Consider the following 25,592-nt stretch of genomic DNA (forward strand, 5'->3'; position numbering starts at 1 on the left):
AAAAACCCTAAAAAACAACAACAGCACACCTAGTCCAGCAGACCAGAAATACCCAGTAAGGTCTGGGCACCATAGTAACATGGTCTTACATGTCTACAGAGAAGAGAATTACAGTTTATTCGAATTATGAATCAGCAAACTTAATGGATACATTCTTTAAAACCAAACCTAAACTAATCCCCAATCTCCCAACTTATTGCTATAACAAAACTAAATGACCTGACAGAAGCAGGGGAAGTAGCACAAATGCTGCCTTTGCACCGTTTACATGTCCCAAGCTTTCCACTCAACACAAATGTTTGCATTCTCACTCTGCCCTGTGGGGCCCTAAGCCTGCTCTCCCATTGGCCCAGCCGCGCTCATTATGCAAATAAGGTGGTGGGCGGGGTCTGTTTAATAAGAGTACGAGCTGACGTCACGGAGAGAGTGACATCTGGGGGGGGGGACTTTTCAAAATGAAAACACATAGAGCATAAGAACAAATAAATAAGGCTGATTCCAAACAAGGGGGGGGGGGGCTTAGGCTGTAAAGGAAGTGGAGAGAGTAGGGAGGGAAAACCGGAGGAGGAGTGGGGAGACAGAAGGAAGATATAACGGAGGGGGGGAGTGTGCACTGTGCAGCTGACTACAGAGAGGGAGAAGGATAGAGAGAGAGAGAGAGAGAGAGAGAGAGAGAGAGAGAGAGAGAGAGAGAGCAGCTCGCCGGCCCATTGAGGAAAGATGGCTACAGTCACTGCAAACGGAGTGCAGCAAGAGAATGGATTCAGCACCACGAACAGCGCCGGCAGGATGAACGGGCTTACCATCGGCCAGAACACCATTCCAATGAAGGACCACGACGCCATCAAGCTTTTCATCGGGCAGATTCCCAGAAACCTGGAGGAAAAAGACCTGAAACCCCTGTTTGAGGAATTCGGAAAGATATACGAACTCACTGTACTGAAAGACAGGTTTACGGGAATGCATAAAGGTTGGTTATTTTGGTATCTTCTTACTTGTGTGTGCCTTAGAAGAATATTAAAAGGAGACAGGCAGAGAGAGAGAGAGAAATTAAAGGAGCGTCCCAATTCAGTTTTCGGAGCAGAGAGCATGGAAAGTGTGTTAATTTGCAGATGTTTGGGACAGAGTGGGAGCCCCGTAGAGCCTTCACACACGTATACACACACACACACACACACACACACACACACACACACACACACACACACACACACACACACAAATATATGAGGCGTGAGAGGGAGAACACGTGGAAGTGAATGGCTCTTGCGAGTGCAGGGTTAATTGTTACCGCGTCCAGCCAATCCACGTGAATACTACAGCTGAAAACGCCTTTGTGTGTTTACATTGACTCTCATGTGCTGAGCATTCCAGTTAAGGGGGCGGGACAGGCAAGCGCTCGATGCTGTGTTATTTCTGCAGCTGCAGAAATTTCTTCACAACTAAAAAAATAATAATAATAATAATAAAATAAATCACATCACAGAGTCCATTTGCTGCACATTGTCGGAGAAAAATAAATGCTTTCAGGGAGATCGGAACATGCAAACCATTATCAGGCAATCAGCATCGGTGATTAAGGTGGTGCTGGCATGCTGCTTTGACCTTTCAGCGGGCTATTATGGAGCCTACTTTTCGGACGTCATTAGCTGCGGAAAATACTATTTACATGGCAGCTGTATTGTTTTGCTGCTCCGTGGGCGGTTTGCAGTCAGGAAGTACAAAGCAGGATAATAGTAGAGGCTGAGATCCAGCATGCATCGTCTTCTCTCTTGTTCTGTTCTCACCCCTTCGCCCTCCCTCTTCTCGTCCCCCCTCATTGTCCAAAAGGAGCGGGATCAGTATTCACTTATAATTAGTCAGGCCACGGGGAATCAGGGATCGATCACTTCTAATGATAGTTATAATAATGAATGCCTGAGTGCGGTTAGGGTTGGAGGGTCTTTCAGTTACAAAAAAAAAGAGAGCAAACATCATGTCCAAGTCTAAAATTGAAAGTCCAAGTCTGGTTTAAACACAACTCACTGCTATATGCACGACTCCTATATATGTACATTTAATATAGAAAGATATGTAATAGATGAGAATTTCAATGTTATTATAAAAAAATTTTAAAGGCAGTGGCCATATTTGCAATTAGATGTTTATATTTTATTTCAAGCTTTGAATTGATTGCACTAATCTTCCCATTAGTGTTTTATCTTATTCTATTGTGGCTAATGTAAATCTAATAATTATCCAAGCGTAATCAGAAGTTATTATTATTATTATTTGTGAATTGTTTAGACTTTATTTTGTAATGTTTTAAACGTTCATTTTATTTGAATGAAAATCCAAAATAAGGTACCACTTACTATCCGTGTCATCATAAGCAGACTGTATAGAGCCTATGGTTTATTATCAGCTAAATGACAGTGATATATAGAACATTATTATTATGACAGTGCCACTGCTGTTTGTGATTGATACTATTTTGTAGATAGTTATTAATTATGTTTAAATTAAGCTATCATTTTAAATCACAAAGGCAAGCATACATGTACACACATGCACACACACACACACACACACACACACACACACACACACACACACACACACACACACACAACTCTTCACACACATAGCACTGAATTCACAATCACTTCACTCACAGTAAAAATAACCTATTCACACGGCAGGGAAATTATGTATGATATGTAAGTCAGTGGCTACAGTTCATGATCTTATTGATCAGCACAAGTCAAGCGCTCTTGTGGGAAAAATGAGTGTGGGTTCAGCATTGCTTTCTTGTGTGTGCAGCCCTGAAGGTCTCCATGCACCACCTGTTCCCCTAGCCATCAGTCGCTGTTGCTCAACCTGCTCCCCCTCTTTCCAGCGTTCCTCTTTGGAGCCCAATGATCGATTAAAACAATATTTCTGATGTTCATGTTGTTTACGCCTGTCCTCGACCATCCCTGAATGTCAACACTCTGGAGGATGGTTGCCTCGGGAAGGATAATCCTGTTCCAAAGCCAGACTGTATGTCCGTTCAAATCATCCTCCAGCAAGGCCACTCTGATGTATGCATTATGCCCACTTCATCCCGCATGACATTCAAAGTCACTTTGGGAGCACTAGCGTGCACTTTTAATAAGATTTCACCAATGCATTATATGGATGAGTTTTTCTTATTGGCCACTCACCTAAACCATGTTCATGCCTCCTGCTGCGTCAATGTGTGATACCTGTGGACTGAAGCAAGAAAGTACAAGAGCAAGAAAATGGGATTAGTGTCGTTAACAAAACAGGAGTAGGTATAGTGTATCATTAGCTGCGTAACTCAAGGACAGCAATTTAAAACACTGACTGAAAGCCCATTCTGAAAAAGAGAAAAACTTTTGTAGGTGAACTGACGGCAAAATGAATCACTTACTTAACTGTAAAAGTCCTTCAAAATACTACACTAGGTTTGTTGTAAACAACATACTAAGGTCATCCATCTCAAGGCCCACAGTACTGGCTTTTGTCCAGAGCTTTAACCGTATCATACAAACTTAACCAATATGAAATGTAATTGTTTCAGAAAACACTGTACATTAAATTATTAAAGTTGTACATAAGTACTAATTAATAACATGGAACAAAATATAATAATAATAATTATTATTATCATCATTAATATTGTTATTATATAAGAAAACTGGGTCTGCTATACTGTTAAACATTTTCCTCCGCATTTATCTGCTGAAATTAAACTTGACAGTGAATTTTATATTTATGTAAAAGTTTTTTTTTAGGATCATTTTGCAAACAAATACATTTAGGTTTAAGATATTCAGACATTAAAGCGGCATGGAACAGTTTCATTGTGATTGGACCATGACTTGTTACAATTACTAGTTGGATTAAGGCGCAACACTCAAAATCATTAAGTTAAAGGTTACAATGAGTTTGTTGAACATAGATATCTCTAGTTTAAAGCATCTATAATAATTCTTATATTAACAGTGGATCACATGAGTACGTGCTTGTTAAAATGGTCACACGCAGTGATGAACCCACAGAGAATTATCACCTGACCCTGCAGTTCCCCTCAGCTCTATGGAGCTTTTTAGCATCTTTCAGCTTACTGTTTTTGTTTTCTGGCCTGCAAATATGCTGTTTTGCTTCATTCTCTCCGCTCTCATAGTGTTGATTTTAGCTACAGCAGGCAGCTGTCTTCAGTGCAATAACTCTAAAAACCAACTATACGCTACTTGCTCAACTGTAAGTGACCTACAGACAAAGTTAGTGACTAGCTGTTGAAAGTAATATAGCATTTAACAGCTAAAGATCCAAAGATTTACCTCAGGAGAAAGTGGAGAAAACATAGCTAAAATGAGAGTGAATATTGGACAGTTATGAGCTGCCCAGAAACTCAAAATTACTGCTAATGTTTGACAAAACAACTTATTATAACAACAATATAACAAGAGTGATAATATGTCTGTGTTGTGTTCACAGTTTCGATGCTATCAAGGACCAAATAAAAACTGTTAGATTAGATTTGAAGATCTCTAAACAGTGAAGTGATTTTGGTTTTATTGGTGGTCCATCACACTGATATAGTAATACCAATTGGACAAAAACAAACCTACTGTACAAGTCTAATAGCATGGGCTGAAATAAAATTAACAATTGGACTGTAGTTTTATAGTTGAAGACGTTATGCTATTCATGTTACTGGTTGGTGATGAGGCCATTTAACCGTTGTTGTTCAAATCATCCTGATGTCACATGAGGGTAGCTGATAGATGACAATGCAACCCAGTAGCAATCCCTTGGCTGAGTGTTGAAACAGCTTCACAACTTCACAGATCTTTACAACTAACAGTCCTTGGATAGTTTCATTTCAACCTGGTGTTGTACTACCTGGATGAATGGGATTCATCTACACAGACTAGTGTTGTAGCTATCATCAACAATGTACTAGTACAGAGGTTGAGTCATTTCCGCTGCCTCTATACAATATAAGGTTTTGCAATAATCTTTTTACCACAGTATATGTATCAAACGGTGGTTTAAAATTTAGTTTGTGCTCTATTTAGTTCACAAAATGCCAGTAACCATTGGCATATTATGTCAAATGCACAGGTGGCTCCCAATATTGTAACATTGTCACAAATTCAAGCAACATTTTTAACAGCAGAGCAACAGAAGAGTGGGGGAGGATATAATCAGCTTGGCTCCATAATCCCAAAAAACATAAAGTTCATAAAGATTTAGTGCAGTGCCATAAATTTAGTCTGACTACTACTTTGAAATCCCTCTTTGAGCTCAGTTTGTGGTTGAGAAAGATTTGATTTGTTTCGGATAGATGATGTATATGGCTGTTGGCATCAGTTAGTAAACCGTACCTAATGGATGATTTGCAGCACTACCTTTCACAGCCTGAGTCCTGTGACACAGAATTGCACCATAATTATGGATTTAAGGGCAGATCAAAATATGTCATGTTTGCTCATGACTAATTCATGTGGATTGTACTGCATCGGTTTGAACAGATGTTTTGTGCTTTGAGAATTCTTACTTTGGGCATTTAGGGTATCTCCAGGGACTTACTTTGAATATCAGGGGAATTTTATATTGTGTATTTTCCTGTACAGTGGATTAGTGTAGCTGTATGCTGATGTCTATTTGTTTTTTCATCAGTTTCTTTTAACAGACGATTATATCCTGCTTTATAGTTGTTAGACACTGTTGCTTTTAATGTCGGTTTGATAGTTTGTGTGTCATCAGGGAGTCTTATAGAACGCGTGGGATGACTTGACACTATTGGCGGGCATGGTGCTCGTCAGTGTGTGGTGCAGCCAGGTCGTGCTGTTTAACATCCATCATTTCGCTGAGCACTACATTATCATAATACTTAGTGTCAGTGCCAGAACGCATGCATTGTTCAGACATGCTGAATGTTAGTGGGGGGCAAATCTTTTGCTTGAGTAGCGTTATCTATCAATCCGTCTCTGATGCTGAGAGAAGGGACTCTGAGCTGCACCACACAGCCAGGAGGAAGAGATACAAAGAGTTGTTAAATATCCTCATCCATTCTCCTCTCCTCGGTAGGTCCATGCAGTGTAATTGGCTATAAATAGCCTGCCAAATTGACATAAAAACCCCTCTCAGGCATTAAAATGTCAAAAGTAAACCACAGTAGGGCACTAATATCTAATTGCAAATTACTCATAGAATGTAACAACAAATCCTTGAAAGCGTCTTTTTTGGTTCGTAGACAGTTTTGTGTGGAATTCAATTACGTTGCTTTTTAGTTTTGAGACTCTTAGTAATGGCCACTAGGAGTTACAGATCCATGCTTGTATTGGGCTGTATCTAGAGAAAGTGTTGGACAGTGATTGACAGTTTGTGTAAGTTGAGTGACAGGTGCAGCTTAAGTCTACAGATGACCTCTTTGATCATTAGAAAGGGGGCCATGTGTAAACCAGACAGCTAACGGTCCCAATGTAGATGGATGGAACGACTGAAAGATAGGAAGACGCTCCGCAGGTAATAGTGTGGTTAACACGGAAAAATGAAGCGGTGGATGAATTCTCACACATATTTGTCTCAGTGCCCATGAGAGGGTCAGGCTGTCATATTCAGCAGCATCCAGTTGTTTTACATATTTTACTTTTTTTTTGTGCCTAGATCTTTTTTTGTAAATTAATTTGCATTCTTTTCCCACTTTAATGAACATTCTTGGATCAGACATGTGAGGAGACTGAAGGAGACCAAATTGCTCATGATTCATGAATTTGTTGCTAATGAATTGAAATTTTATACAAATTTGTTCTGGAGTTATTTCAATTACAGGTATCTGATGCTTTAAAAAAGCACAATTTACTTTTAATGCCTGGATGCATGCAATTGTGACTTGCGAGCACATACTAATTTCCATTTAAAAACAAACTGTTGGAAGAAGCATTACAGGGGGGAAGTTCTTTAAGTAATTACCCAGAACGTGTCTAGCAAATGCAAAGGCACATTTCACATTTCCTGCTTTCTCTTTGAACTAGTTTGCAGGGTTTACTTTTTCATTTGCTTTTAATATATTTTGTTGAACTTTTGTCCCTCACTGAAATTATAGTGTGGTAAATTGTCTTTGATTACCAAAGTATTATTTTCACCCCACTTAACCTGCTCATCACAGGAAGCCACCAGTCCTTCTGTTGAACCACCACCAGAGTTTACCCTTTATTTCAAAACCTTGTCCGTTCTCCTTCCCATTCAGCGCATGCTACTTATTTCCTCAGGTCTTTGGTTAATATTTGCTTCATTCAAACTTGAATTCACAAGTGGTTTAAGGTTATCTGAGTTATTTGCTGAAAATGAATACTGTTCATCTTAAGCACCCACACCATAATAGCAATGTGAAACACCAAACCAGTGTATTTTCATGTTATTCTTTTTCAAACATTTGAATTGCACAATACTGCGGTAATCAGCATTACCAAACAGACCAATGAAAGTAGTATGTTTTTGAAAGGCCCATTTACATGATGTCAACAATGTGACATACCATATAAGTATGAATGTAATCCCATGCCAATTAGTCAACTTACATTTTAAGTTGACAGCTCTAACCTGCTACCAGCTGCTACATCCTTGTTAACCCCCCCCCAAACAGTATCATTGCACCTCTCCTCATGCTCTCCAAGCTGAATGCTCATCTGTTCCACAACTGGCTTCCTCAATCACGGACTCCTTTGGGCTTAAGATGTCCCCTGAGCCTGCACTGTTGGATGTGAAGCTTTGCTAAAGTCCTGCCAATTTTCCACCACCGCAAGGAAGCTCAGGCAGCCACACAGCTGGCCTGAATATTAAAGGCTACGTGGCACAAAAAGTCCAGTTTAACAAGTAATTTGACAAATCTGCAGGGGCGGGAGATCGCTTCAATTGTTTCAGATGCTGCTTCACTTTCCTTTAACATGCTCCTGGAAATACTGGACAGCAATGGGAGATCTTAATCTGAAGTAACTAGTAACTAGTTATAAAATAAATGTCGTGTGTAATGTAGCTTTAAATGGAAAAACTGCAAGAACCTCAAAACTGTAAGTACAAAATGTGTGTAAACGTACTACGCTGGAAATTAAATACATTTTGAAGAGGAAAGAAAAGGTAGAAAAGTGAAAATATAAAAAATGAAAATGTTTTATGAAATAAAAAAATATGCATTCGACCCCAAAGTGTGATTGTTTCAATGGCATGTTGTTGATGATAAACACTTGCAGTGTATGTTTCATCGATGGACGTGGGAGTCCAAAGTTACCTTTCCGAAAGGACAATGGTTAATTAAAACTTTACTGGTAAACTCTATCAAGAAAAAAAAACACTATTACTGCTCAAAGAGTTTGATGAGATATTTTTAAACTCGTGCTACAGTAAGTCCTGCAAGAAATCTTGTCAATGTGTATACTAAACGTCTGGGCAATATGCAGCAAAGTGGCACAGTGAAAAATACCAAAACCTACAATTCCCATAAGCCTTTGCTAGGACATGCCCCCCGGGAGGCCTCGGCTCATGTCCCACAGTTTTGTAATGTCACAAAGGATGAAGAGTGTTTCCCCAGGCTCCCAAACTTTTCTGCTTTGCTATGTGGCATGCTGTTTCATCAGTGTCGTTTAGGTGATTTTTCCTCTTGAGTAACTGCCTAGTTGTGGAGGTGGGTGAAGGTTGTCGTGAAAGGGAGCTCTCTTGGCCGGGCGCCAGAGTGGGTTGCTGGGTTTCGGGGCTGATGGGTGCTATGTGCTGCATGCCGGGTATCATCTGTACGTGTGAGTGTGTGTGTGACTGTGTGTGTGTATCTCTTTTCTCCCTTGGGAATCCTTGGCAGCAGGTGTGACATGTAGTAATGGGAAATTATGCTGCACAGTGCAAAACCTCTTCTGAACGGGGTCACCCACTGTCAGCTCTGCCAAGCGCGTAACAGAGCAAGCACTCACCCTTTAATGAAAGCTGTCACATTTTTGTTAGGGACTTATTTACTGATGCATATTCATATCATTTTCCTGAGTTTTCCAACTTCAAGAAAAGTCTCCAGAGATGTATGAGGGTACAGTTTCAGCTCATCACCAAAGGATTTTGATTACTTGGCAGCTAAAAAAATATGCATACTGTTTGACTTTTTCCTCCTGTGCCTGGTTCAATAACTGTGAAAGTGTTCATTCATCAGAAAGCACTATGCTTATTTTTTAGTAGCTAAAAAAAATTACACCCTATCTGTGGTGACTAAGCATTTTCCATCACCACTCCCTTTAAACTTGACCTCCAGGAGTGCATAAGTTTTGACACTTGTATGTTTAACATTTTTTCTGTTTTATTTTGCTTAGTCTATTTTGCTATATTAAACTGAATGAGGGCAGACAACAATGTAGCAAACTTGTTATTCTCATAAACAGTGAACATATGCATGAGTTCAGTAATTCTAATCTGAAGCGGTTGTCATATTTTGAAAAAATATGTAAAATTGGAATCTTATTTCTGAACCAGTGTGTTATTTTCTCTGAGGGTATAGAGCTATTAACTTCAGAGAGCCACATTCCAATTGTCAGCGGAGTATATGAATTCCATTTTAATATAATACATGTTTTTGGCAATAGCTTGTAAAACTCCAGTAAATCTTATATTATGGCTTGCGTAGATTGGAATTACTCTAGTGAAATCACAAATCTCTGGGTCCATTTGGAAGGTTACAATGTGGTGTTTGGGAAGTCGACTGTAGGAATACTCAATCTCCGAACAAACACTGATGGAGAGGTGTTAGGCTGGCTTCACATGGTGCATTTAGAATGTACTTTCATGGTAGAGCTATCCAATGAAAATCTAAATCTGTGTTTGAGAGTTCACTTTGTGCAGTCTAAATGGGCTTACATAAAGATGATGGAGAAAGTTTATCTATATTTAATCTGCTATATGGCTTGTGCTCTTACCTTTTACAATCAGTATTTTGTAGACATTTTAGACATTGTATTTAATGCGTACTAAATGCTGAAATCACTAGATCATACTGACATAGATATGACTTTCTATATTTTGGATTTCATGTCTTGTGGTCTATCATAAAGCCCTTAAGACTACTTAAAAAGCACAACACACCATACATTTACCCTTAAACGTAGCCCTACATTCTCTGTCACTGTAACACCTTTTCTTCTTTTCATTATAAATGGTGGTGTGTAGCTGTTGAGCCATTGTCTGGTGGAATAAGCCTATCTCTCTCCTGTCTCCCTGATACTGTAGGATGTGCCTTTCTAACATACTGTGCCAGAGAGTCAGCACTGAAGGCCCAGAGCGCCCTCCATGAACAGAAGACTCTGCCAGGGGTAAGTGCCCCCGATCTGCCCTCTGTCATAGGCTAAAGCCCCTGGGGCAGACAGCCTGGCATGGGAACCTACATTAACATAGGAATTATATCACACTTGCACACACATGCACACACACGCCGAGGCACATGGGGACATAGTATACATTAAGACACACATTAAGGCGTGCACACACACACACACACACACACACACACAGATATGGAAACAGATGGAACGAGTCACTCATACTTTCTCAGACTCCCTCTCAGCCTCTTTTTCTTGCTCACTCTCACAGACTGCCTTTCTTGCTCACTCACCTACACAAACACACACACACACACACACACACACACACACACACACACACACACACACACACACACACACACACACACACACACACACAAGCAGACATACTAAAAGAGCGTGAGTGGCCTATCTCACCTTGCAGTGTCTTATTACACTAATCACCCCGGCGGAGATATTTGATAAGCGCTCCTTCATAACAGCCCGTGCTGTCCTTCCCCTGTCCTCTCACAATATGGCTGCCGAGACACTAATTGCCTTGAGGAATTCCACTCTCATTATCACATATAATCAAACAGTAAGTATAAACAATCATTTTTACCATGTATATCACCATCTGGTGTTTTTGTTTTAATTCTCTCCCCTGTTTTTTTCCCCCCATCTATCGTTTTGCCTTTGGCGGGCGGGTAACTTTTTCAATTAAAATAATGGCCTCTTCAAACGACACAGGTAAAACGTACCCAGTAGTGGGCTCTTAAGCCCACCCAGGAGGAGACCCTCAATCTGGGATGAGCGTGAGCTTGTGGTGTCTATCTGAACTTGATGTGTGTGAGGGGGATTCGACTCTCACATCAGGGGAATTATCGAGGTGTGATTGAATTATGCCCTCGGGTCCCTAAGAAGGAAAAGCTGCTCTAGTGCCCAGGCTTCTCACTGCCCCCTCCACCCCCCTTTCCCTTTCACCACATACCAAGACACCCTCTCAGATAGGGGCTTTAATCAGAGCCTCAGGATATCCATCAAAATCTCCAGGGAGGGAGATACCTACAAAGAGACAGAAGGAGATAGGAGAGAAGAAACAGGAAGTAGAAGAGGAATAAAGTAGGGATAGGGGTCAGTTTGAAAAGGGGCAAAGGTGGCCGATTGTTCGGGGGAGGGGCAGTTATATTGTTCCTAACTGTTGGGTTAATCAGTTGTTTGCATTTCACTGCATTTCATAGGTACGTCACTGAATGTTAGGCACACTGGTACACTGCGGCGAAAGAGTCCCTGAGAGACCGGGCTCCCTGGCTCGTTACTGCCTCCCGCAGCTTCATAATGAGATGATTGTCATGATGGTCCTGGATAGGTGTTCCTGTCTTTATTGCCCTCGTGGAGGAACATTCTTGTTTGTCTTCTATCTAGAAAGAGGTTAATGGCATGTTCTGTGGGGCTTGGGTAAACATTTCCCCTGTACAGCTCACAGCGAGGGGTCAGTCCTGCAATCTCAGGCTGAGCACAGCCTGCATACAGAGGGCTAATAAAGATGTTCTGTCTTTCCGTGTGTGTGTGTGTGTGTCTGTGTGTGTGTATGTTGATGCGTGTATGAGACACAGAGAGGGTGAGAGAGAGAGAAAACAAGCAGAGTTAGAGGGAGACAGAGACAGACAAAGACTGAGAGAGGTGACACTTCTGGACCAGCCTCATTGTCATTGTCAAGGCCGGGTGGTTTGAGATGCTCTGTCGTATAATGCTGCCCTCTCAGTGGCTTCTCCACACAGCGTTGCAGACATGATTGTGCAGTCCGGTTGTGGCTGTGTGACTGTCAGGAAACCTAAATACAAATTTTGTTCCAATGAGACATCTGGCATTTAAAAAAATATCAAGTCTTACTCTCACAAGATGATCCATAAAACAAAATTAAAATTAAATGTTGTTGTTGGTTGGGTGAAGGAAATAATAGTGAAAAATGAATGTGAAGCAGAAATCACATTTGCAATATATATGCTCAGTTATGTCGTATGTCATGTCTAGGTTAAATGCAAATTAGAGTATGTGTTAGCTTTAAAAGAGCTCTGACAGTCGTCAGCATATTTCTTCTGTGTTAATCCTTTTCCCTATATGTGCATGAGGATCCATTTGGTTTGCTTTCAACCAACATTACCTGAATGAAGTCCTTGTCTTAGAACTCACTTAGAACTTAAAGTCAGTGTACTTTCCGACAAAGCTCCAGAGCACAGAGAATGCTGGACTTAACTTCCAGGTTTGATCCAGAGTATAGCATTGTAAAAAGGGTTTCTACAAAAGGGGCCTACAGATGCGGCTGACAAAGCCGAGCATTGTGAGCATGGCCTGCCTTATTCTCCATCTGGCATTTATCAGAAGGAAAGATGATTTCTACTGGGCAGGGAGCAGAGGTGGTAAGAGCTATTCTAGTCCCATGTTTTCAGTTTTGTTGTCTGTCTGCTACATTAGGGTCTGCTGAAGTGTGGTTAGTTGAGACACAGAGACAGCAGACTAAGTTAAAGTACTATGAAGTCTTAGGTATCATTCATTTTGGATTGACATGGGCTACAGGTTGGGATGTTCAGTCAGGTGATGGAGCAGGTATGGCAGAAGCTGTGGACTTTGATATAAAATAACTTGATTATTTGTATTATTTTACATCTGTATTATTTGTCCATGACTAGTAATGTCATAAAACAGTATTGCTGTAATTGCTCAAAAGTAGCTAACATAGAAAGTCTAGGTAGCTAGTTAGCACAACTAATGTAAAATAATTTAATTTTGCAACACTAAAACCAGACAGAAATTATAGTTTATCAGTATTAATTTGAGGGTACAAAATAGCTAATTACCTCCTCTTCCAGTGTGACTGTCTGCATAAAGTTGTGAATTTCAATAGAAACAATATTTTTACATGGGCATAACTGATTATGCCTTAAAAGGTTCAGGGTTACATTTTTTACCAAGGATTTTTAACTTAGGTGGTACAAATCTTATCTTCATGAACTGAGCCCAGATCATCACAGTCGAAAGGAACATGTACATGCCAAACCATATAAGTATCTCAGTCAGAATGCTGATTTGTTCCACAGCACATTTGTCTCTCTTTTCCTCACAGTGAAGATATTTTCACATTAACACACTGTGTGCATTTCACAAAAAGAGGAGACTATAGGCTTAACTGTGAGAAGAGGCAGTGATATTTGTGTGGTCTCAGCAGGAAGCTACGACTCTTACATCATCTCCAGATTGGCTGTGAATCTTAAATTTTCCATAATTCACATTCCTTTCCTTTTCATTTACTAAGTCTTGTACTGTGTGTTCCGCATTTGAATTGCCATCAGGGGATCTAGCTCTGTCTGTTGTGGCTGAAGCGAGCTTTGTTTACATTGTTTGATTAATTGCATGTAAAGAGCATAATGAGCTCTTGATGTCCTGTTCATCCGATCCTGCTGCTACAGTTTGTACAGTAAATGTAATCAGAGATTCAGCCTCTTGCCCTTGGTGAGTTCATGGTGCTGTTGTGTTCACATGCGTATTCAGCATATTCCCCGATGTAGGGCAGCATCATACTGTATGTGGACAGGTTAGGTCATGCCTGTGAATGATCTCTCCCCGGATCTGATTAATTCCTGGGGCAAATAGTAGTTTATGTGCATGAACATTTCCTTTCTACTTTAAGACAATTTGTGTAGCTACAGGTAAGTTGTTAAAATGACGGGGGGGGGGAGGAGTCAAATGCTTTTCTTTGATTGCCTGTAAACTTTATGGCAATCATTGTATTTTCATTTTTTGTAACACCATCTGGCAATAAAGACAGCAAGAACATATTAATAATATTTGCAACTTCAGCACCAAAATGTTATTTACAAGTGTTTGCCAAATAGCCTCCCAACATGGGGCTATTGGAGCTGTGAACCTTCAAATGAATCCTGCTCTCTCCTTTCAGGGCCACGCCACTTTCTCCTCTCAGGCCAATTAGCTCCTGGTGTTCGCATATAACAAGCATGCTAATTGGGTGCTACTGAAGCCCAAAAGCCAATTAAAAATTTCTAGGAAAAAAAGATCCAGCTTCTCTTTGTCTCTCATTCACTTGTGCTCTCTTCTTCTTCCTACCCTCCCCCAATGCCCTCTCCAGCCCTATCTCTACCACTTTCACTCCCCAACTCTCTTTTTCCACACTTTTCCTGTAGAATGTGCTGAGTGTGAGGTGGCACCTATACCATATACTTGTCATTTAGGTGTATGTTTCTGTGGAGGGGTCTACATTTCTTGGTTTCTGAGTGAGAGTACCAGCAGCACCTGACCCCTGTATTGACGACGAGGCAGCCAAGCGCAACAGTGAAGAAGATAGGAGAGAAAAAAAACTTACCAACTGATTCTTTCTGAAGTGTTCTCTTCAAATTTGAAAGGGTAGGCTTGAGAGTATCGGCTTCCACCAAAGTGAGTAGCAAAATGTTTGGGTTTTTTTCTTCTTCTTCCGTGCATGAAAAGTGCAGAAAATTGACTTCAGTGTGTGTCACACAAAAATGGGTCAGGGGAAGATTGTGCAATACCAGTATTATGTGTCACTAAGCACACTGCCATGGACCAGTGCATCCATGTTCTTGACACTCTCTCCCCACATCACACCACAGATGCGGCCACCGTAGACTTGCCATATGTCTATGTCTGTGTCTCGCTGCATGCTGAGAATAAGCAACCAGCATTTTTTTAAATCATTTTTACTCTCCTAAAAATCACACATGCCTTAGATAGGCCGTGAGCATAAAAGCTTAAGAAAAAAAAGTTTGATTTTGGGTAAATGTTTGTTGCTTTATTTTAGTCTTTATTAAAGCAGGCTTTTGTTCTTGGAAAATTGACTTCTCAGGGGAGGTTGCGGGGTGGTAAGAGATGCAAGCTAATACATGCATACAAATAAAAACAAAACACTCACACATTTAACTGCACACATTGATAGGTGACATTTGCACTAACATGCCTAACCCCCTTCCATTATTCCCATTTATTTAAAAAAAAAAAAGGTCAGTAGGAAGGTCTTTGTGAGTTTTCCAGGTGAGAGTGGTGTGTGTGTGTCTTGCTGTGTTGGAGGATCTTATCAGAGGACATACTGCGGACCAGCGGGTCCACTCTTGGACAGACATGCTGCAGTTTAAACTAATTACTCAGGCCACACAGGGCCTTTACCCATTCTTTTAAGGGACAAATTGCGTTCTGTTGCCGATCAATTTGTCCTCCGTGCCAGATTTGTAAACCTCCAGTGCCCCTGAGCAGTTGCCATTACGAAGCAAAAAAAAAGGCCTGGGCACTGGACGTGAGACCTCTGCAAAGACTCCCCCTGCTCTACTCATCATCAATTACGTCTATATCATTTTCTTTCTGCTGCCCGCTTTAGAAAAGAAATTAAAAAGGGCCATTGTTTTTCTAATCCCCCTGGGATGAAAGCATTTACTACGCTGCTGCACCTTGCATGGCCATCCTGCCGATTAGGGAGTGAATGGAATCACAATCGAGGGATGCACTCGGCATTGTCTCCTATTATGTGGCTGGTGGCCCTGAATATTGTGCAAAAATTAATTTTGTTCCATCTGATGGGATTTTCAACCTTGGAGAGTGCGAAATGTTAATCCTGGCAGGCAGGCAGTTGGACATCGTGGAATGCCTGGCGTTTTTTACTGGCGAATGTGGACAGGGCACAAACATAGTTGATTGTGAGAGAGCCCTTAACCAGCCCATAAAGATGGCAGGCCAGAGGCGCTGGACAAATGAGCAGGAGAGATAGTGCTTTTTAAAGGCCGCAGGGCAGAGTTTTGGTGTTCAGAGGATGGCAACAACCAGGTCCATTTGTCCTCTTGATCTTGAACATATACTGCAATACAGTATAACAGGCTGCTGTCCAGGTTGTTCAGGTGAAAAATCCAAGCTTCTCAGTTTATTGAAAAATGGGTTCATGGATACAGTTGCAGTCACAAAAACAAAAGCAACTTTTGTGACGCTTCCAGTATTTGTAAAAGTGCATTTTTACTTCAGTGAAACACAGTAGAAGCAATGTATGCATGAGATTAGGGTCTATGTATCATCTGTCAGTCATTTCATTCAATCTGGAAAACAAAAAAACGGGTCAGAGAAAAGGAAAATGATTGTGTGTGTTCCTGTTGTTGTCTTGAAATAGGTAATCTAATAAAGAAGAAAACCATAACTAAAGTCTAGTCTATAGTCTTATTTCTGTTTTTTAGTTATTTTGTTGTGTTTTGTTGTTTCTTTATTGTGTCTCTCCGCTGTGCACATGCACAGTCTGAACTGCAGCTTGCACTTACCGTTTTTTTCTTTTTCAGATTGCATGAAATAATTGACAACGGACCGCTTGAAAAGACTGCCCAATAGGTCACAGGTTTTATTCTCAAAAAGGAAAAACCTTTACATAATATAATTGTACCACAGGTAATAATTTTGGAAAGATGAGCGTCAGCCTCTCTGGATGTGTTTTGTTTTAATATGTGTTGAAAGCTTGTAAGCTGAGCAGTTCCTTCACACCCTTCCTCCTCGTCGACACATTCACTATCTTTCCTTCGCTGACAGGTGGAGTCAGACTCCGCCGTGCATGCTCTCCTGTGCTAATTTATCCACTTCTTTAGCTGTAATGAGGCAGAACCGGTAAATGTGGGGACAGCATTGTTAACATTGCTGCTTCACTGGGGAAGAGGAGAAGGCTGACAAATAGTGGAGAGGGATGGAAATGAGGCCTGGGTGCTGTCATACCTCCAAGAATGATGCTTTTAGTCTTTTCCTCAGGCTGGATCGCTGTCTCTTGGTTAGGCTGCACACTGGAATATGACATTTCCTAAACCAATTAAACATCAAAGTTTCTGTTGCTTCAAGATCAGGTTGTTTGGCAATAACAGCTGAAGAGAAAAATCAAAAACAAACCAAAATGAGTATTTGAGGCTAGATTTTTTTTCTCCTCAAAATCATGAAAAATCCTGTGGATTTGGCTAATTAACTTCCCACCTCATTCATTTTGAAAAGATTAATTTGAGAGGATCAAGGTGTAAATCTGCCTTTAAAGTTGTGTGACATTCAAAGGATGTCTCCATCTGGTTTCAGACTATGTGACGTCTCAATAGAAACAGGTGTGTGGACAGCCCACAATGAGTTGGTAACAGAAAAGGTGACAGATGTGTTGAAAACTGAATTGTTTGAGTCCTTACTTTTATTTCCTATCTCCCTCCTAGTTTATTTCTTTCCTTTTGTCTCTTTTACTCTTCTCCCTGTCAGGTAAGTTGGTAGCCATTCATTGCAATTCACAACTCATTCTGGCAATCACTGAAGACATCCAGGCAATCTGCACGTATTTGTTCAAAGACAAGGGGTAAAGAAAACATTATGTTGCTGAGTTCAGCAAATCACTCTGGCAGCCCGAGTTATCAAACACTGTAGTTAATCACACGTGGACCTCATTCAAAAACATAAATGGTCACAAATCACACACACACAAAGGACCTTGGAGGCACCACTTAGGACTTAAAAATATGTGATTGGACATCTGACATTTTTGAGAGGGGACAGAGAAAGGAGGGACGAGGTGAAAGAGAGAGCCAGAGAACAAGGAGAAGAGAGCAAAAGAGGAAAGAGATAAACTGATGAGTCATCATGAGAGAGAGAGAGAGAGAGAGAGAGAGAGAGAGAGAGAGAGAGAGAGAGAGAGAGAGAGCACAGGAGGAAATGCATTCTTGCATAATTAACACCCGAGCATCACCAGGACAAACTCCTCCATCAGCGTGTCCAAAGGATTAACTACGCCACGCTCCTCTTATCTCCCCCATTTCGTTTAAGAAAGAAAATGACCTTGCGCTTGTTTACATGCTGATTAAAGACAGGAGGGAGAGAAGGAGACGGCGAGAAAGTCAAACTGTAATCAGAAGAGTTTGTTAAGTGAAGTATTTTGGGTGGTGCGTTCTCAGCAGATACGGCCAGACTGTGTCACAGTAGCAATGCAAAAAAACAACCACCTGATGTAGCAGCTAACGAGCAATGAGTGGGCTGGGACAAAAAGAGTGTGCGCGTGTGTTTATTTGTGAAGGTGGTGTGTGATAAAAAAGTATGCTGGCTGTGTGGGATGTTCCATTAGTTAGTCTGCCTGTTTTATTGCATTGGGAATAACGGCTGTTTCTGGGCTCCTGTGAGTCAGTTTATATACTATACTATCTGTGTGTGTGTGTGCCAAGTGTATAGTGTATCTGTATGTATACGTACATGTGAGTGGTCTTGTATTTTCTTTTCATGTAAGGACCTGTTTGAATTTGAGACCTTGCACGTAAGGCCATCTGTGCAGAGACTTCTTCAGCTTCTTGATGAGGGCAGTTTAGGGTTCTTCTTTGGCTGGGGATTGAGTGAGCTATGTTCAGTATTCTGACATATCTAATGGTAATTGTAATAATTCTAATAAGAAGAATTTTTTAAACCAGTGTAAAGAGCTGCAACTTTGATTGAGACTCACAAGTCTCTTTTTCATATAATCCTTCCTTTGTTTCGTTTTTTTGTTTTCTCTCAAAAGATGTCTCTATTTCTACAGGGGATAACTTTGTTTTATCATTTAGCACTGGAATAGCGGCACCTCTTTGTGCCATAAAACCCTTTGTGCAAGCAATACAATCAGAGTACCCACACAATGTGGCACCCTGGAAGCTCACCTGGTAGAGCTTGCAGCCGTGTACTAAGGTTGAGTCCTTACTTCAGTGACCTGGGTTCAGTTCCAGCCTGTGGTCCTTTGCTGCATTACATCCTCTCTCTCTCTCTCTTCCATATTTTATGTCTCTCTTCAACTGTCCCTACTAAAACAAACAATAAATATGTAGCATTTTCTTGCCTCTTCATACTGGCCTTGAAGAGATGTGGGTATCTTCCAAAGTTATTCTTTTTAGCCGAACTGTCACTATTTGTGTTACACCTCAGCAAACTTTGACTGCAAAAAAAGGGAACTTTGCACTAAAAAGTCTAACATTGCAAGATACACACTTTATTTGATTAACTCAGACTTCTGAAGTATCATATTAGCTTCAGCTGAACTTTGGGTTTTTTCCACAGAATGAGGACTCTGGATTTTTTCCCATCTCTATCTGTCTGTCTCTCTGTCTCTCTTTCTCTCTCTCTCTCTTATTGCTTAGTCCTTATTGTTGTCATGTCTCCTCCTTCCTTCATGTCACTACAATATTGGTCCTTTATCCTCTGCAGACTCTGAGTCACACAAACAGGAGAAGAAAGTCCTCTGTGTAAGGATGAAAGAAAGTGAGGTGTTATTATGAGCATACAGAATATGAATCCTTTACAAGCTCTTTCATACACTGGGCTTGTCTTACATTTCTACAAGGCCTACTGGACATCTGCTGGGGACAATTTGAATTACATTTGAATTACAGCAATGGGGTGGGAGCATTTGCTTGACTGGAACAAGTATTGCATCACCCTTACTTTATTCTTTCACCATTTAATGCCTGGGTCCTCTATGAGAGACCTATCTAAGAATTGGTTTTCATTAAAAATAAATAAATCACACAGTATTTAGAGGGTACAGTCATTGAATTAACAAGAAATTGCAATTAATTAAATTACTTTAATTATTCTTCAGTGTTTGATAAATGTCATCATTCTAAATGAAAAAACTGCAATTATAAATAACTTTTCTGCAACAATGCTTTGACTTAATATTACATGTAATGAATGACATTCATGTGTGGATTATTTGATTATATTGCAACTGAATTCAAACCCATATTAAATCAATTTTCATATTCAGAGGCATAATTTCCATGTTTTTTTTAACTCACTTGGTAATGTAAGTTTTAAGTGCAATTGTACCTGTAAATAATAGCCAGTGATATAACATGTTCTCATCATAGACAGGTAGATAGTGAGACAGAAAGAAAATGAGAGAGAACAAGATAGCGCTACAGAGGAGTGAAAGGTGAAATGAGGGAGCACAGGCCCCCGCTAGTTTCCGTTCAGTCAGGCCCGCCACTGCAGAGGAAGGCTCTGACAGTGAGGTGTCAGAAATAGCACCATGGCTAACACCTCACCTCTTGCTTATTAATGCATCGCTCTCATAGCCGACTCCCTGTCACACACATACACATACACACACACACACACACACACACACACACACACACACACACACAAACACACACACCACAGTCCCAAAAACAATGCAACACACACACCAACAAACTTTGCACAGCTCAGTCACTTGTACACAAGGTTGGTGAGCACACATCTCACCAAAACACACACACACCTGTGCAGGGACACACACACACACACACACACACACACACACACACACACACACACACACACACACACACACACTACATTGTCAGATCAATATTGCATTACTGCAGTATGTTCTCTTCTGAGAGGTTTCAGTGATAGGTGAGGGGTGTGGGTAAAAACTGTCTCTTCTGTCTGTACAGTGGCCAGGCACACGGTGCAGATCTGAGGAGACTTCACAGCTCTGACAGCCAGTTTCACCTCCTGGCTTCATCGCTGTCGCTCCTCGGACTCATCCAAGACTGTACCTTAGGCCTATGATCATCTATACAGCATGTGTATGGCATATAGTGTTTGCGTGTATATCATCTACAAAGCATGTGTAGGGTGTATAGTGTGTGTGTGTGTGTGTGTGTGTGTGTGTGTGTGTGTGTGTGTGTGTGTGTGTGTGTGTGTGTGTGTTTGTCTGTGGATGTGTGTACTTGTGGGCGATATTCCTTTATTATATATTCAATATTCTTTTCTTTTTCTTTTTCCTAAATTCCCTTTGAAAACTATAATTGTTCAAACAGACTGCTATGAAAACAGAATACCATTTTATTCATTTGATGATTATGAATTTGTATTTTCTTCTAATATTCACTAATTTGCCACCACCTCTAGTTTTGATTCAATCAATATTGTGGATTAAAGTAAGGATAAATAATTTTGGTCAAAATTAATCTAAGGTTCAGATAATGGTTGCACTTATTTTGAAGTAAAAACTACTACAAAATCTAATTTCTTAATTTGTACAAATAAGTGAAAATGTCCTGGGATCATGCTGATGTGTGCGCACGGGTAAACTATGCATGTGTGAGTATATGTTTATGCGTGCCCATCTAGGTTTGTATGTGTGTGTGGACCAGAGGGAGTGGAGTCCTTGGTGCCGACTGAAGCTCCAGCTTTTCCATTTAAACTGTATCATTAAAACAGGCAGAGAGGCGAGGGAGACGGCCCTCATAAAGTGTGAGTGCCATGCCAGGCGAAGTGCCACGCACCGCTGCGTTTATGGTGCGCCAAACACACTTTTTACACACCTTGTCCTCTCTCTCTCTCTCTCTCAAATCGCTTTCATGGCTATCTGTTTATATGATATTACTCACTCACTGCTTTCCTACTTCTCTGGTTTGCCTCTGCTAAGTATTGACTGGTATTTCAACTGCCCCCTTTAGATCCCCCTTTCTCTTTTTTTTTTATGTCAAATTTCTCCAACAAGGAGTTGGAGCGTAACATTGAAAGGGTATAATCAATGGAAAAGCACCACTTAGGGAGCCCATTTGATGCATACTGTAGGGCAGAGTTGATTCAAGGGTGTGGATTGAGTCAAGCCTCATTTCGTTTCCTCCCCAATTAGTCATCCAGCTTGTGCCCTCTATAACCCCCTTTTCTGGAGAAGCATTGGGCCAGACGGGCTCTCATTTCACACTAAACTATGGATGAGTTAAGTTTTTTTTTACCCTCTCAATCCCAGAGCTTTTTCTGCAAGAAGATAGAGCCATTTCTTTTTCTTTTCATTTTTTTTTTTACTCTCTCCCATCCCTCCTGTTTCTCACCTTTTCTGCGATAAGCCAAGGCAGACCTCCCTCTCCCCTAACCTCTACTACATCTCCTTCTCCACCTCCTCCTTCACTCCCTCATGCTCACACCTCACCAACTTTTCCACCCGTCCGCCCATTTTCCCTCCACTATAAATCTCTACCCAAATCCTACTTAAACCCGCATCAGCAGCTGTCCTTAAAACTCCATTATCTACAATTACTTCAGCATTAGGGAGCCAGAGCACACCTGCCCCTACATAAAAGTGCCCTCGCCTAAAAATATTAAACCTGCCCAAAAGGGATTTATGCTATTTTATTTTTTTTCCTTTTGTTGTAACCTGCGGTGAGGCTGCCCTCATGGCGAGGCTTGTGGACTAAAAATGCCGGCAGTCTGGATTAGTGCTCCTGATTAGTGGGTGGGTGTGTGAATGTGGGCTTTGTGCACAGTATTTAGATGGGTGGGTTTCCCAGCATGATCATGGGTGGGAGGTCACTGGCTCTGCCTGATTGGAGGAGATTACCAATGGGCTGGAGTGTGTGTGTTCATTTGCATCTGCCATTGCTGCAATGTGTACATACACATATGACTACATAGCTATGAAAAACATTACGTAGTGTTCCTTCAGGGATTTATTTTTGTGGGTGTTCACAGTGTGCAGTATTAGCCCAATAATGACATCAATCCATCCACTATTGGGGCCTTTCTGAGCATGCTTTGTGTGAAGTGAGTATTAGTCATGAGAATTTATAATAATGGTGTTACACTATAACACCATTATTATAAATTAGAATATTTACCTAACACATTAAATTAGACCCATATATATCTGTCCTGCTAATTTTATTTATCCTATCCTCTTACCTGTCAACATCTATCCATTCTTCCTTCTTCATGTCTTTTTCTCTGTATAATCCTTTGCTTTATATTCTCTCATCAGCCCAAGTATTTATTTTTTCTTGATTATATTTCCTGGTTTCTTTATGTTTAAAATTAATAAATACAAACAAACTTGTTTTCACTAGGGAGCCTGCAATATGTGTACAGTAAATGGTGACTGCAAAAAGAGCTTCTGTTTGCTGCAATGCTTACTGAATTACTGCTGCACTTTGGCTCCATTCCCTCGAGGGAAGTTCTAATCAAAATCAAATTTCACCCTTGTTTTTGCCATGAGCAGGCTACAAGAACTGATCTGGTAATTAGCTCCTAAGGATGTAGAGTTTAGTGGTCAAACATGCTAATCTGGTTCTTACAAAGAAAGTGTTTGTGGTCAACAGACAAGTCAATTTAAGGCAAACATGCAAAAAAGATGCCATTGTTCTAATAATGGTTCTTTGGTATGCATGTGTGTTTAAGATGTGTGAAAAATGCTGCAGGCTGGAGGATGCGTGGTATGAGTGTTGGTAATGGACTTGCAGGGAGGCTGGTTGGTGGGGGCGAGGGGAGGAGGGTGGTTGAGCGGACTCAGCTGTAGGTAGCCTGATCTGCTCTGATTGACAGCGATGGCAGATAAGGTGCTTGTGGAGAAGGGAATGTGAGCAGAGCTGCAGGCAAAGATAAGGGCCAAGATTAGCACCCTGCCACGTCACACACAGAGAGACAGAGAGGCAGAGTCCAGCAGAGAGTGAAAGATTGAGATGTTGACGTGGAAAGGTATTGGCTACAGTGGATACAATGGGCAACCAAGAGTAAAGACTGAGTTTATTGTATGTAGCCTATGTGTCTGAATGAAGACAAGGTGTGTGTGTGTGCAGCTGTTCATCAGACCGTGTCCCAGGTAGCATGCACACACCCTGTTGAGTGGAGGCAGCCCAGTTAGGGGGGCTTCAAGGAGGAGGGCAACTAATCAGCTCATAATCCAAGCGGCTGCCGTTTCCCGGGCAACGCTGCTGTACATTCATGCGTGGCAAACAGATACACTGTCTCCCTTATTTCTGTCTCTCTCTTTATGTTTTTTCCCACCTTTTTCTCGTTCCCCCTTTGCTCTCTCTCTCATCCTGTTTCCCTTTCTTCCCTCTTTGGCTGTTTCCTGTCAACAAAGCCCCACTTTCACCTCCAATTCTGTCCTTCCCCCCTCTTTCTCACTATTTTCTTTTTCCTTTCTCCTCTCCTGTAAACACAGACCCCCCCCCCCATCTTCCCCTCTCACCTTCTTCTCCTGCCTTTCTCCCTTCCCAATTTCCTCCCTTCCCCTTTACCTAACACATTAAATTAGACCCATATATATCTCTGTCCTGCTAATTTTATTTCTCCTATCCTCTTCCTTCTTCATGTCTTTTTCTCTGTATAATCCTTTGCTTTATATTCTCTCGTTCTGTCCTCCCATTTTCCCCCTGTAAACACAGAGCCCTATCTCCCCTCTGCTTTGCTTCTGCTTTCCACTTTTTAATTTCCTTTCTCCCCCTCCTTTCCCCTCTCTTTTTATTTTCTCTCTCCCTCCTTTTTTCCTGTAAACACTCTTGTCTCCACCCCTCCTCCCTCCCCTCATGCCAGGGGGTCCAAGGTTGGTGTATTTGTGCAGTGATGTTGGAGGCCTTGATGATCACTCTCTAGGAGATGATTATGTGGTCAGGGCCCTGCAGCCTCCTCTCCTGCCCCGCACTGCTGGAGCTCTGCTCTGCTTCGGTGTATCTCAGTGTGTGTGTGTGTGTGTGTCTGCGTGGAAGTGCACACTGTGGATATATGATCATTTGCTCATTTGTGTATGCATGTGTACATTTGTGTATGCGTGTGTACATTTGTGTATGCTTGTCTTCCTCTCATTAATCCATTAATATAGGCTGCTGATAAATATGTATGTAAAGTCTGGTGTAAAAAAAAAACAAAAAACCTGCAGACCAAATCTTTAAAGAATGCATGCATATTTCATGCATTAAACACGTTTCATTTCATAGTTTTAAATATTGATGAAAGGTGCTCATTTTGTACATCATTTTCTGCGTAGGCTTTTGCTATGATGAACAAATCCCAGTCGTCTGTGTGTTGGTGTCTGTGTGTGCGTGTGAACTGTATGTGTGCAGCCTCTTTGTCTATGTCTGTATCGGCCACATGCCTTTCCTCTCCGTCTGTCTGCAAAGAAGCGGAGCACTCCTCTGGAGCAGTGATGTAAATAAGAAATAACTGTAAATAAACCACACACAACTGTAGCACTGACTAGCTCTGTTTGCTTGCTCACTTTCTCCATCCCTTTCTCTCCTTCTTTTGACCTCGGCCTGTTTTTCTCCCTCTCTTCTTCAGTCTCGCTTCAAACTACCGAGCCCCACCCTGAAAAGCAAACACAGATGCCCAGAGCCCCTGGCATTTTGACTAGCTGCTATATTTTTACCCGACTGGGCTGTCTGATTGCTCTGGTGTAAACGCGAAAGAACTGTCGGTCATGGTGTTCCAGCCAGCCAAATCACCCTCTATCTCTCTTAC

The 25,592-nt window shown here is 41.2% G+C and overlaps 1 protein-coding gene across 12 annotated transcripts in view; it reads left to right on the forward strand.

Moving 5' to 3' along the window:
- Positions 1 to 580: 580 nt before the first annotated feature.
- celf6 (CUGBP Elav-like family member 6) overlaps positions 581 to 25,592 on the forward strand; it is a 136,074-nt gene continuing 111,062 nt past the window's right edge. For 8 of the 12 annotated variants that reach the window (XM_051380279.1, XM_051380281.1, XM_051380282.1 and 5 more), the window contains exons 1-2: positions 582 to 970; positions 10,255 to 10,337. In XM_051380279.1, the coding sequence (XP_051236239.1) occupies positions 721 to 970; positions 10,255 to 10,337 (333 nt within the window). In that variant the 5' untranslated portion in view covers positions 582 to 720. Of the gene's footprint in view, positions 971 to 10,254; positions 10,338 to 25,592 lie in introns of all 12 variants that reach the window. The other 4 variants (XM_051380278.1, XM_051380285.1, XM_051380284.1 and 1 more) reach the window with 2 other exon arrangements.

Source organism: Dicentrarchus labrax, unplaced genomic scaffold (assembly GCF_905237075.1).
Source record: "Dicentrarchus labrax unplaced genomic scaffold, dlabrax2021, whole genome shotgun sequence".
NCBI lineage: Eukaryota > Metazoa > Chordata > Actinopteri > Moronidae > Dicentrarchus > Dicentrarchus labrax.